Consider the following 13,186-nt stretch of genomic DNA (forward strand, 5'->3'; position numbering starts at 1 on the left):
ACGCAGGTGTAACCATGGCTTGGAAGCCTATGTGCAGTGCAGTCTGAGGCTCGCAGCTCGCTGGCAAAGTCCATCTGTTTCTTTGCCCCAGTGTCCTGATGAGGAATGCCATGCTGCCTTCAGGCAAGGGAAGTGACTCTCCCAGGTCACATATAACTGAGTGACAGCGCCAGTCCCGGGACCTGAGCACCCGCAGCCCAACGCGGCTTCCAGGACGGGGCTGCCCGGCCAGGAGTGCGCGGCCGCCCACGCTGCTGCGGAGGCGCTTCTCTTTAAGGAACTCCTCCTGTGGCTCACCAGTTTCCAAGTGGGTCCCGGGCTGGGGTTCCGGCTGGGGTCCGGACGCAGCCCGCGTGGGCCGCTGGCCCGGAGAAAGAGGGCAAACGCTTCATTCATGCAAAGTGCAAAGCCACCCAGCACTGAGCCCGGACACTGGGCGCCAGCCAGAATCTGCTGGCTGCCGCGGTCGCAGCTGCTCTGAGCCGGCCAGTGCGGGCGAAGAGGCCCCGCGAGTCCCACCTGGGCCATCGTCGCAGGCTTCCCGCAGGAGGGGGTCTTTGATCTGAGCCTTCGGGGACAGATGAAATTTCCCGCCCGTCCCCCCCCCCCGCGCCAGGGTCCCGGGAAGAGAACCGGGCCGGCGATTTAGGCAGCGCGGTTGCCTCCCCAGGGGGCAGGTTCTTGAAGCAGGAACCGCAGGGCGCGCGAGGACCCGCTGGTCCCCTCCTTGGGGGGCCCGCCGGTCCTCCGCCCGCAGCGCGGACTCCGCCGAGAATTAGCCACGAGGGGCGGGGCGAGGCGGGGCGGGGCCGGGGTGGCGGGCGGGGGGGACCCGAGAGCTTCATAAAGCCACAGCCAAGGCGCCGCGCGGCTAGTGACAGCGGCCCGCCGAGAGGGAGCCCGGCAGCAGCTGTGCGCCTGCCACTCGCGGGCGCACGAGGCGGGCGCCCGAGCCCGGACTGCGCTGGGGCCCCCACCCCGCCCCAGGGCCCGCCCCAGCCCGTGCGACCCTCTCGCCTGCCCCCGCGCGTCAGGGCCGCCCCCTCGACGGCTGCGGGAAGGTGCCCAGCCCGCCCCGGATGGGCATCGTGGAGCCGGGCTGCGGAGAGATGCTGACGGGCACCGAGCCGATGCCGGCGAGCGACGAGGGCCGGGCGCCTGGCGCCGACCCGCAGCACCGCTACTTCTATCCGGAGCCCGGCGCGCAGGACCCCGCCGACCGGCGCGGGGGCGGCAGCCTCGGGGCGTCCTACGCAGGGGGCGCCCTGGTGCCGGCCCCGCCAGGCCGCTTCCTCGGAGCCTACGCCTACCCGCCCCGGCCCCAGGCGGCCGGCTTTCCTGGGACGGCCGAGCCCTATCCTCCGCCGGCGGGCGCCGAGGGCTACCAGCCCGGGGATGGCTACGCAGCCCCGGACCCGCGCGCCAGTCTCTACCCGGGGCCGCGCGAGGACTATGCGCTGCCCGCTGGGCTGGAGGTGTCGGGAAAGCTGAGAGTGGCGCTCAACAACCACCTGTTGTGGTCCAAGTTCAATCAGCACCAGACGGAGATGATCATCACCAAGCAGGGGCGGTGAGTTGGGCGCCGCGTGGGACAAGGCCTTTTCCGGTTGGACGGCGCTGGTGCCTCTGGGACACCAGCTTTGGGGCAGAATGGGGTAGCGGCGAGCACAGGGAAGGTTCTGCAGGGCTGTGTATGCCCAGAGAACTCAACAGGGAGATGGACGAGGGTGAGCGCCGGAAGTTCCCTGAATGAGGGTGGGCGCTTAAGTTGCTCTGCTCAGGGTCGGGAGCACAGATCCGCCGTGTGCACAGGTGGCAGTGAGCTGTCGGGAGTGCATGGGCTGGGTCCAACAGAGTGAGGGGCCTCTTGGTTCCTGGTGTGGGAAACTGGAAGGGAGGGCAGGATTTTGCTGAATGGGGGACAAGCCCCGGCCCCTGCCTCCCCCCAGTCCCTCTGCGTCTGTTGTGCTGTGTCAGCTTTGATGGCGGTGGGGGTGGCGGGAGACTGGGATTCGGTGACATAGAGAGGCTGTGGCCAAGTTTCCTTTCCGGTCTCCCTTTGAGATCGAATGTCTGGGGTGCGTGTGTTGCGGGGAGGGGGGCACAGATCCCTTCCAGGCACAAATGCCCGGGAGGGCCCGAGCAGGTGAGGCTCACTCACCCAAGGGTTGGAGGAGCTGGACTGCAGCACCCTTTGAGATCTGTGCCTTAAAGCGCTGCTCTCATCAGTGCACCCTGGGGGGAGTCGTGGGGAGAGCCCCACGGTGAGGGTTTGGGGCTTAGGGTGCTGCTTCCGGATACAGCCTCCTGCATGAGCAAAGAAAGAGAAACTTGCGCGGCGTGTGGTATTTGTTTGGTGAGCAACACCCTGTGTGTGCCTGCCTGAGTCTGGCCTGTGACAACGGGGACCCATCCTGCCCCGTGGAGGCCTCTGGGTAAAGGGGCTGTGTCGCTGGCCGACCCAGCATGGTCCATCCGCGGTCAGGAGGTGTGGAGGAGCAGGTGTCACAAGTGAGGCTCGGGGGGTGGGGGTGAGGGCTGCGTGTGCTAGGCCCCAGGGGCTAGTGCTGGATCGGGCCCGGCTGGGGCCTTCGTCTCTCTGTGGTGGCACAGTCTGGGGTTGAGGGACTGAGGGTTGCCAAGCTTCTCTGCTTGCCCTGGGATGAGCCCAGGAAGCTGGCAGGGGCACTTGTGGGCCAGCCTTCTTTGCTAAGGCTTCGGGTAATTCCTCTCCACTCCCCCTCTGGGTGCTCCTCAGGCACAGCCCAGGCTTCTGGTCCCAATGCATCTGACTGGAAGGGACTATGAAATGGGCCCAGAGACAGCAAGAGAGTCTTCTGAGGTCACCCAGCACACCCACTGCTGGAAGAGCTGGCCCCAGAGCCCAGGGGGTCTCTTCCTGGGTCCCCCACGGCCACGAGCAAGGACAGCCCCCCACGCTGTCCAGAGGCCCTGATGCATTCGGCTGCTTTCACTTCCAGTATCTGAGTGTTAGGCAGGCAGGCGCTGGTGGAGGGCAGTGAGGTGCAGGGTGGCAGAGCCTCCTAGCCCTGCCCTCTGTTGAACGGTTGGGAAGCTGCCCGGCCCTGCGGCCTGGCTGGGGTCTTGTCCCCACAGCCTTCTGCAAGGGCTCCGCCCGTGTCCGGTCTTAAGGGATGGGGTAGATGGAGCGTCAGCCAGGACTTCCGGGGTTCTGGCCTGCGCAGGGCTGCCTGCCCGTGGGCTGTTTAGGGGAGTCGGGCAGGGGTGTGATTCTCAGCGTGCATCCTCACTCCTGGCCCTGCGGCCCCCTTTTTTCCCGCTTGCTCCTAATGAGTGCTCCCCACTGGACAAGTTTTGTTGTCTTCCTTTTGGGTCCAGGCACTTGTATTTTTCGTTATGAAAAATTCCACTGTATACACAAGTAGACAGAAAAATCCCCCCTCCCCCCCCGCCGTGGCCCCGCTTCAGCAGGTGTCAGTACTGCTCCCGTCTCGTTTCTCCTTTGCCCTCACTCACTTCCACCCCTCCCGCCTAGGGCCATATTAGTAATACGTAAATAATTAGTGAGTAAGTCCTAGAATCGATCTCATCCCTAAATAGTTCTCCATGCATCTCTCAAAATGGCCTTGAAACAAATAAACACAACACCGTTGGCAAACCAGGACAGAAATTCCTTTCACCAAGTTTTCCTGATTCTGTTGTAAGTGTGTGTGTGTGTGTGTGTGTGTGTGTTTCAATTTACACTTTTTGAGTCATCCTAAGGGGCCACTTTGGGCAGCACAGAACCCCTGTTGGTTGATGCCTCCTCTTGGATCTGGCCAGGGAGGTTTCATGGCAGGACGGGGGGACAGAGAGCCCACTACCCCTAAGCCAGTCCTACCAGTGCCCAGTGGCCCCCGTGCCTTCTCAGCTTGGGCTATGCCTATCTGGGAAGCCGGTAGCCATTTTCTCTCGCTATGGGCTCAGAGAACCCTTTCCTCTCTGTCCCCCTGCTTCGGCGGCTGGTCTGTCCCTTGGTGGGCTCCACTGACCCACCAGTCACCACCGTATCACCCCCAGCCTTCTTCCTTTATGAAATCTTCCACCCCAGGCCCACCCACAGCTGGGCAGCCCTCTGCCCTGGGTTGACTCACTCAAGTCCTTCCTCTCCCACCCACCCAAGACCCACCTCCCCACCCTGGCGTGGACCAGACACAGTCACACTCTCCCCCAAGTGTGTGGGACCGGGGTGGGGAGTCGGGGAGGGGGATGGTGCTTCCGGCTCCAGAGACTGATCAAGGTGGCTCAGAGGAGGCTGGGCGAGGCAGAACAAAATGAGGGCCTGGCCCAGGGAGCTCTTGATGGTTATGGTGGTGTGTCCGTGGACTTTGGGCAGCTGCTAGTGACACACACGGACGTGTGCTGCTGTCTCGGCGCCGCGGGCCCTGTGTGAGTTGGGAATGGACTGCTGAGGACAGAGCGGTGGATGAAGACCCAGGAGAGGAAGAGCGAGGCCGGGGCGCTGTGGCTTGCGTGGGCGTGCATTAATTGCTGGTAATCCCCACTTTTCTGAGTGTGATTAGTTGATTATTGTAATTAAGATAACTTGGGGAGCTCTGCTGTTGAGAAGCTCGGCTTGCGTTCGTGTGCGTGCGTGTGAGGTCGGGCGCGGGCCCAGCGGTCTCAGTCCATGCGGTGCTCGCCAGCCTGGTGGCCTTCGTGGTTTTCTTTCTACACCTTCCCAACCCAGCCCCCAGAGCCTTTGAGATCTTGGGGTGGGGGAGAGAGAGAGAGAGAGAGAGAGCGAGCTTCCATCTGCTGGTTCACTCTCCAAATGGCCACAATGACCAAGGCTGGGTTAGGCGGAAGCCAGGAGCCAGGAGCTTCTTCCGGGTCTCTGATGTGGGTGCAGGGGCCCAAGCACTAGGGCCATCCTCTGCTGCTTTCCCAGGTGCATCAGCAGGGAGCTGGACTGGAAGTGGAGCAGCTGGGACTTGCATTGGTGCCCCTATGGGATGCTGGTTGCAGCTGGCAGCTTAACCTGCCTTGCCACAATGCTCAAAAATGTTTTCTTCCTCTTACGCCTGCCCTTTCTGTGGCTTCGAGCCAGTGGCCCTCTGACTTCCAGTGAGTGTGTCCAAGGCTGGGAGCAGGAGGTCCCCTGACATCTGGGCGTATTTTGCATTCGGCAGGTACAGAATGCCCTCCCAAAAGGTGGCATCAGGGGTGAGCATTTGGCGCAGAGGTCAAGATGTGAGTTTGGGACACCTGCATCCCCCATCAGAGTGCTTGGTTACAGTCCCAGCTCCTCTGCTTCTGATCCAGCTCCCTGCGAATGTGCACCCTGGGAGGCAGCAGAGGATGGCTCAAGGACTTGGGCCCCTGCCACCCAAATGGGGAGACCCAAATGGAGTTCCTGGCTCCTGTCTTTGGCCTTGCCCAGCCCTGGCTGTTCTAGGCATTTAGGGAATGAACCAGCAGATAGATAGATAAATAGATAGATAGATAGATAGATAGATCTCTCTCTCTCTCCCTGCCTTTCAAATAAAATGAAAATGAATAAAATACATAAATAAATAAAAAGTGGGACCCGTTTACAGCTCCATCTTACTCTATGAGACAGGCCTGTTCTTCACACCCTGGTCAGCAGGAGGTAAGATCAATGTTTAAATACTCTGCCAGCATGATGGACAGAATCCCCTTGTTAGTCTAGCTTGCACTAAGTGGCAGTGAGGCAGCGCAGGTGCCAGGTGCCAGGCTCTGGGACGGGTCCGGTGACCCTGAGAAGCATCGGAGACTATCCTCTTGGGGGCAGAGGAGGAGTCTGGGCTCTTGGACCCACAGTAGGCAGTTTTTTGGGGGGAGGGGCTGTGGGACACTGGCCCCATCTCCACGCCCGGTGCTCCCGGCATGCTGGCATGTAAATCAGAGCTATTTTGGGATGCTGGCTGGTGGCGATTCTAGACTTTTAGGGTGAAACTGAGACCTTCCTTCTCTCCCTTTTCCCCATCCTCTTCCTGTGTCTCCCCTGTTTCCCATTACTCGACATGAAAGATGGGTGGACAGCTGAGACTATGACCCTGCTCTGCCCTCAGAAGACGCCGGCTCTGCCTCCCACAGAGGGGCCATCCCCAAAGCTCTCTGAGCCTCAGTTTCTTCAAGTATAAAGTCAGAAATAACATTAACTATTTAAAAAATGTATTTGAGATGGGGCCAGCACTGTGGCAGAGTGGGTAAAGCCGCTGCCTGTGGCACCAGTGTCCCATACAACCACTCATTTATGTACCAGCTGCTCCACTTCCTGGCCAGCTCCCTGCTAATGGCCTGGGAAAGCAGTGAAGACAGGCCCAGGTGCTTGGGCCCCTGCACCCACATGGCAGATGTGGGTGAAGCAGCTGGTTCCTGGCTTTGGTTTGGCCCAGCCCTGGCCATTGTGACCATCTAGGGAGTGAACCAGCAGATGAAAGCGTTCTCCCCACCCCTGTTTGTATCTCTCCCTCTCTAAGTAACTCTTTCAAATAAGTAAATCTTTAAAAAAATCTATTTGAGGGGGAGAGAGAGAGAGAGAGAGCACTCTTGTCTACTGGTTCACTTCCCAAATGCCTGCAAAGGCCAGGGCTGGGCCAGGGCCAGGGAGCCAAGAGCTGGGAACTCAATCCGGGTCCCCCATGTGGGTGGCAGGAACACAAACACTTGAGCAGTTACTGCTGCTCCGGGGTCTGCACTGGCAGGAGGCTGGAGCCAGGAGCCGGAGCCGGGACTTGTACCCAGGCACTCAGGCTGTGGGACGCCGGTGTCTAAGTCACACCCACTCCCTGTTTCAGAGGCCTGTTGTGATGAATCAGCTGGCACATAAGCAGAAGCTCCGTGAGTTCTGGTTACAATACAGCAAAGGTTCGAGTGAGCTGACCATTGTCAGAGGCCGGGGTTGAAAATGCTCTCACCTCGGCTGGCCACGGCCTAGTCCCTGACCTTTGATTTCTCAGGTCCTCTGACCACGGGGCTCCCAGGGAGCCGGGGCCTGACCTCCGACTGCTGCCTAGAGTCCTCCAGCCAGGGCAGGGCCAGGGCAGCCCTGGGTCCAGGGCTGGGGACGCAGCAGAGGGAGAAGGAGCCCAGGTGCACGGCCTTGGCGCTGGCACCGAGTCGGCCGCCTGCAGGTATCGCCATGCACGGCGGAGGAAACCCAGGTTTGGCTTGGGAGTTAACTTCTCCAGGGTCCCAGTGTCTTTTTCTCAACCCAGGAGAGTCTGGGAAGACAGGATGTGACAGCAGCTCCTGGGGGGGTTGCCTGGGCCCAGCTATGCTAAGGCTTAGGCCTCCGTCTTCCTTCTAGCCCTGCTGGGCTTCTCACGGGAGGAGGGGGGATGAAGTCATCCCGGTGAGGGTTGGAGTCGGTCCTTCTGCCAACTCCGCTCTCCCTGCCGGGGACGGAAGAGAAAAGTTTGGCTGTTGGAGCTGCTGCTGGTCCCGGTGCTGGAGGAGGGGGCAGTGGTTGCGGCGCGGGGCTGCCAGTGGCGGTGGGGAGGGTGGAAGTAGTGGTGGGGGTGATGGTGGTGGCTGCAATGGTGATGGTGGAGATGGTGGTTAGGGTGATGGTGGCTGTTACGGAATGACAGTGACTATGGAGGCGGCGACGGTGGAAGTACTGGAGGTGGGTGCGGCTGGAGAAGGCTTCTCGTTCACAATTTGCTGTGCAGGCACCATGCGGGGGGGAGGGCAGTGCGGCAGCCCGCTTCCCCCCTCACCCTCAGTTTCCTCCGCTATTCTGGGAACAGGACGGGGAGCATGGGGACGGGCCTTGGTGTGCCTTCTTTCGGGTGGGCGGGGCCTGAGCTGCTAGCTACTTCTCAGAAGGCCTGGGCTTGGGACAGGCGGTCCTCCAGACGCCAGGCCCACGGGGATGGGGCAGGAAGGGCCAGTGGGCGAGGGCATGCCCTGGGACGAGGCGGGTGCTAGTACTGTGGGAGCCACAGTGGAAACCAACCCTGGGCAGAGTTGGCCGTGGCAGAATGTCCGCAGCCGACCCTCTGAAAGCAAAAGCTCTCAGCAAGCCCCGGGGAGTGGTGCTGGCCAATTGCCGTGGTGTAAACATCACATGGCTGACTCAGGCTCCGGTGTGGTGTCACTGATGAGACCGTGTCCCTCTGCCTGCTCTCCTCACCACTCGGGTCCAGTAGGCATACACAGCCCGGGAGCACCACCATAGCAAGTGTAGTGCAATAGTGATGGTTTTGAGTTTTATTACCTTTTCGTTTGTAATAGAATGTATCCCACTGTAAGTTCACAGAATTCAGTTTATGATTATGACAGCGCTCAGCTCCCGGCTGGCAGACTTCCTGCACGCTCTCCCGGCGGGGGCGACTGGCTGCCGAGCCCGCACCCATGCACACGGGGCTGGCACCCATGCACACCGGGCCTCCCTGTTCTCCCCAGGAGGATGTTCCCGTTCCTGTCGTTCACCGTGGCGGGGCTGGAGCCCACCAGCCACTACAGGATGTTCGTGGACGTGGTCTTGGTGGACCAGCACCACTGGCGGTACCAGAGCGGCAAGTGGGTGCAGTGTGGAAAAGCCGAAGGCAGCGTGTCAGGTACGCTCCCGGGCGCGGGGTGGTGCGCGCGCCTGTTCTCCAGGACCGAGCGCCCCCTGGTGGATCCCCAAGCCCCTGCCGCGGATGCTGAGGACTAACACCCCCACCCCCTTCCTGTTCCACTCCCTCCCAGGCCCCCTTTGGCTTCCACCTCGTCTGTCCTTCTTTCTCCTAGGCTGCAGCCTGCCCACTGCTCACCTCTCTGCCCACGCCTGCCCCTGCGCTGCCTGTGCCTCCCCCCGCACCCTCACCTGTCCTGCCCCACCCCAACTGCCCCTCCCTGCGCCTCCTGCAAGTCACCAGGGGGTCTGCCCCCGGGGACTGCAAGCCAAAGAGGTTAACCATCCGCAGGAAACCGCCTGTACGTCCATCCAGATTCACCCAACACCGGAGCCCACTGGATGCGCCAGGAAGTTTCATTTGGGAAACTGAAGCTCACGAACAATAAAGGGGCCTCCAACAACGTGACCCAGGTAGGACCTGCTTCCTGGGGGCAGCCCCGCCCTCCAGAGCCTGGGACCCTCTTCTCTGGGCCTCCCTGCTATACCTCTCTGAGCTCGGGCTCTTTCCCACTCACTGTGGAGGAAGATGAGGCAGGAGAAAGGCCCATCTCAGACGGGGGTCAGGTTCAGGTCAAGGCTGCCCGGGAGCTTCATCACCAAACCCCAGGCTGCCTGCCACTGCTCAGGGCCCCCGCCTGCCAGGGAGTGGGTGTGGAGCTCCTCTGGGTTGAGCAGCTGGGAGGTGCATTTATCCCTAACAGGCCCTGTTGGTGCTGGTGGCTTGGTCACAAGGGACATCTGGGGATAGGAGAGAGGACACGAGGCTTAGAGTTGGTGCTGGGCCTGGACTCGGAAGGCCTGGGAGAAGTGAGGTGGTGGCAGGGGCACGGATGAGTGACCTCAGGGCCCTCCCCCTTGGGGCCGTGACTGGCCACAGGGCCGCCGTGGGCAGCGGGAGAGCCTCACCCTCCCTCTTGCTGTCTGTGCAGATGATCGTGCTGCAGTCCCTCCATAAGTACCAGCCCCGGCTGCACATCGTGGAGGTGACGGACGGAGAGCCGGAGGCAGCGTGCCACGCCGCCAACACGCACGTCTTCACCTTCCAAGAGACGCAGTTCATCGCCGTGACCGCCTACCAGAACGCCGAGGTGAGGCCGGCCTGGCCAGTGGGGCCTGGGCCGGGCGGAGGGGCAGAGTGGGGCCTGTGGGCTTCCTGGTGGGAGGAGGGGGGGTAGGAGGTTCTGCAAGACACCCCCCCCCCCGGGCCTCAGCCCCAGGTGCCTCCATTTCCCCTTTCTCTAGATCACGCAGCTGAAGATTGACAACAACCCCTTTGCCAAAGGCTTCCGGGAGAACTTTGAGTCGTAAGTGTCCCTGGATCCAGCCCACCCGAGCGGGGACTCCAGGGCCGCGCTCAGCCTCTGTCTGCTCCACCCCCTTCCTGAGGGGGGAGGTGCTGGAGGGTGGGCAGGCCAGGCAGGGAGGGTCAGGGTAGTGGGTCGGGCTGTGCCGGCTGTTCTCTCACTCTCTGGTTTGTTTGTTTAGCATGTATGCATCTGTGGACACCAGCGTCCCCTCCCCGCCTGCACCCAACTGTCAGGTGCCTGGTGGAGACCCCTACTCGCCTCTCCTCCCCAGCCAGTACCCCGTTCCCGGCCGTTTCTACCCCGAGCTTCCTGGCCAGGCCAAGGAGGTGGTTCCGCAGCCTTACTGGCTGGGGCCCCCCCGGGACCACAGCTACGACGCCGAGTTTCGAGCGGTCAGCATGAAGCCCGCATTCCTGCCCTCCGCCCCTGGGCCCACCGTGCCCTACTACCGCGGCCAGGAGGTCCTGGCGCCTGCAGCTGGCTGGCCGGTGGCCCCCCAGTACCCACCCAAGATGGGCACAGCCAGCTGGTTTCGCCCCATGCGGACTCTGCCCATGGAACCTGGCCCCAGAGCCTCGGAGGACCAGGTCTCCGCCTCGCTCTGGACTGACATCACGCCCCTCCGGCCGGAGTCCAGTGACTCAGGGCTGGGCGAAGGGGACTCTAAGAGGAGACGCGTGTCCCCCTATCCTTCCAGTGGCGACAGCTCCTCCCCCGCCGGGGCCCCGTCCCCTTTTGATAAGGAGGTCACGGAGGGCCAGTTTTATAACTATTTCCCCAACTGAGCCAGCGTGGACCTGGCGCGAGGCACAGAAGCGGTGCTGGTAGGCTGGAGGACACCACGGAACTTGGACAAGAGACTCCGGCTGCAGGAGCCCCCGGCTGCCTCTGTCCCTTGTCTGGGAAAGAGGGGCGCCAGGAAGGGTCTGGGGCTCGCTGGCTGCCTCCTGGCCCACAGTCACCATGTGAGGCTCAGCCCTGCCCGCTCACTCTGCCCCAGCTCGGGTCGTGTACCTGGTGCTGCTTCTGGCTGTCGGCTCTCGGCCAGCGAACAGGAGACAGACGAGGAGGAGGTCTTGGACACCTCGGGGCTTCTTCGCTTCTGGGGGGGGCGTGGACCAGGCTGGGAGGCCGGGAACGGGAGCCTGCTTTCTTCCTCTATAAAGAGGCCTCCGATGGGGTTGTTTGCGTGTGTGTTAATCCCCGATCTGAAAATAAATGGACGCGGATTTTATAACAGTCGGCCAGCCAGGGTCAGGGAGAGGACTCCGGTGACTTTGAGCAGCTGGCCTGGGCCCCACCTGCTCGGACACAGTGGGGTGCGGAAGAAGGGGCCGAAGTGCACAGCCCGGGACGCGCGGGCTGGTTTGGGGCGGCTGCGTGCGTGCCCACTCTTGCCTTCCCTATCTCTTTATTTTTATTTTTTGAACGGGGTGGCTATTTATTGTGCAGAGAGTGGTGTCTGGATGTCTTTGTCTCCATCACTTTCTGAAAATAAACTTGAAACTGTGGAGCGTGTTCTGCTTCCATGCCAGTGTGGGGCCCCTGGGGCGGGCACGGCTGCTGTGCCTGGGACGGTCTGGTCAGGCCTCTCCTTTGCTGCCCCCCCCCCCCACCGGAAACCTGAAGTGACTTCCGTCAGGAGTCAGCCGAGTTAGAGCAAGGCCGTGGGTCCTGTCCTTAGCCCTCAGGCAGGCGGTTGCTGCTCCCTCTGGAAGCATCTGGGCCTGTGGGGGGAGGGCAGGGGAGGGCAGGACTGGGCACCAGGCTGGGTGGAGCGAGGGGCCCACGGGAGGCACTTGGTTTCTCGCCGTTTCTAGCAGCTCTCTGCATTCACCCCCAGGCTTGCTCAAGGATGGAAGGAGTAAATATAAACTGAACCATGTGCAATCTTTATTTTTATTATTATATTTATTTATTTGACAGACAGTGAGAGAGAGACAGAGATAAAGGTCTTCCTTCCATTGGTTCATTCCCCAAGTGGCCACAATGGCCAGCGCTGCAGCGATCTGAAGCCAGGAGCCAGGTGCTTCCTCCTGGTCTCTCATGTGGGTGCAGGGGCCCAAGCACTTGGGCCATCTTCTACTGCTATCCCAGGCCATAGCAGAGAGCTGGACTGGAAGAGGAGCAACTGGGACTAGAACCTGCACCCATATGGGATGCAGGCGGAGGATTAAACTAGTGTGCCATGTCACTGGCCCCCAAAATGTTTATTTTTGTAGATCAGGAAGAACCAGGGGCTGGAAAAGAGGGTTAAAGCCTCTGAGCACCAGTTCAAATCCCGCTGCTCCGCTTCCAGTCCACCTCCTTCCTAACGAGCCTGGGAAGGCAGTGGCTGATGGCCCCAGGACTTGGGTCCCTGCACCCACGTGGGAGACCTGCATGGAGCTCCCGGCTCCTGACCTTGGCCTGGCCCAGGCTGGACTGTTGCAACCATTTGGGGAGTGAACCAGCAGGTGGAAGACCTCTCTCTGTCGCTCTGCCTTTCAAATAAATAAATAAATCTTTTAAGAAAACAATCAGTTCACCGTTTCATGCGATCCAGCCTTGTGCGCGGAGAGGATTTAAGAATAGGGCCTCACAAACAGCAAGCGCTGAGCTCTACTGTTGTTGCTTTTTTCTGGTTCTCTTCCAATCTCTGTCTCTTTCTGCATACGCCAAATTGTGTTTGAAAAATGATACCCTCTCTTTCTGCCTCTCCTCTCTCTCTCTCTACCTCTGACTTTCAAATAAATAAATAAATCTTTAAAAAAAAAAAGGAAAAATGATACCTGCTTCTTTTTAAGAATTCAAGCAATGAGGCTGGCGTTGTGGTATAGTGAGCTAAGTAAGCTTCCGCCTGCAGCGCCAGCATCCCATGTGGGCGCCGGTTCTAGTCCCGGCTGCTTCTCTTCTGATCCCGCTCCCTGTTAATGTGCCTGGGAAAGCAGTGGAAGATGGCGCAAGTACTTGGGCCCCTGTGCCTGCATGGGAGACCAGGAAGACGCTCCTGGCTCCTGGCTTCAGATCAGCACAGCTTCAGCCACTGGGGCCATACAAAGAGTGAACCTGCAGATGGTTCTGTCTCTCCCTCTCTCTGTAACTCTGCCTCTCAAGTAAATAAATAAAATCTTTAAAAAAAAAAAACATTCAAACAATGAAGAAATGGATAAAGACAGCAACAAAGTCTGGACGTCCCTCCACTCCACCCACCACCCCTCCCTCTTGAGAGTTACCATCCTAGTCTGTGCTGTGTTCTGGATAAATTCTTCACCTGTATCTTTTT

The 13,186-nt window shown here is 60.5% G+C and overlaps 1 protein-coding gene across 1 annotated transcript; it reads left to right on the forward strand.

Annotated features, from left to right (window-relative positions):
• Positions 1 to 887: 887 nt before the first annotated feature.
• On the forward strand, positions 888 to 11,432 carry TBX21 (T-box transcription factor 21). The gene is made up of 6 exons (XM_008271373.4): positions 888 to 1,570; positions 8,398 to 8,552; positions 8,904 to 9,025; positions 9,544 to 9,702; positions 9,857 to 9,918; positions 10,100 to 11,432. Exons 1-6 carry the CDS (start codon positions 1,080 to 1,082, stop codon positions 10,704 to 10,706), a joined length of 1,596 nt encoding a protein of 531 aa, XP_008269595.3. The 5' UTR covers positions 888 to 1,079; the 3' UTR covers positions 10,707 to 11,432.
• The last annotated feature ends 1,754 nt before the right edge of the window (positions 11,433 to 13,186 follow it).

This window comes from Oryctolagus cuniculus, chromosome 17, assembly GCF_964237555.1.
Source record: "Oryctolagus cuniculus chromosome 17, mOryCun1.1, whole genome shotgun sequence".
In the NCBI taxonomy this organism is placed as follows: Eukaryota; Metazoa; Chordata; class Mammalia; order Lagomorpha; family Leporidae; genus Oryctolagus; species Oryctolagus cuniculus.

What these genes read in the sequence shown, in the direction of transcription:
- TBX21 (XM_008271373.4), top strand. Translation starts at nt 1,080, where the DNA reads ATGGGCATCGTGGAGCCGGGCTGCGGAGAGATGCTGACGGGCACCGAG. An exon ending in ATCATCACCAAGCAGGGGCG is followed by an intron (nt 1,571 to 8,397) that starts GTGAGTTGGGCG and finishes TGTTCTCCCCAG; the next exon opens with GAGGATGTTCCCGTTCCTGT. An exon ending in CCGCCTACCAGAACGCCGAG is followed by an intron (nt 9,703 to 9,856) that starts GTGAGGCCGGCC and finishes CCCTTTCTCTAG; the next exon opens with ATCACGCAGCTGAAGATTGA.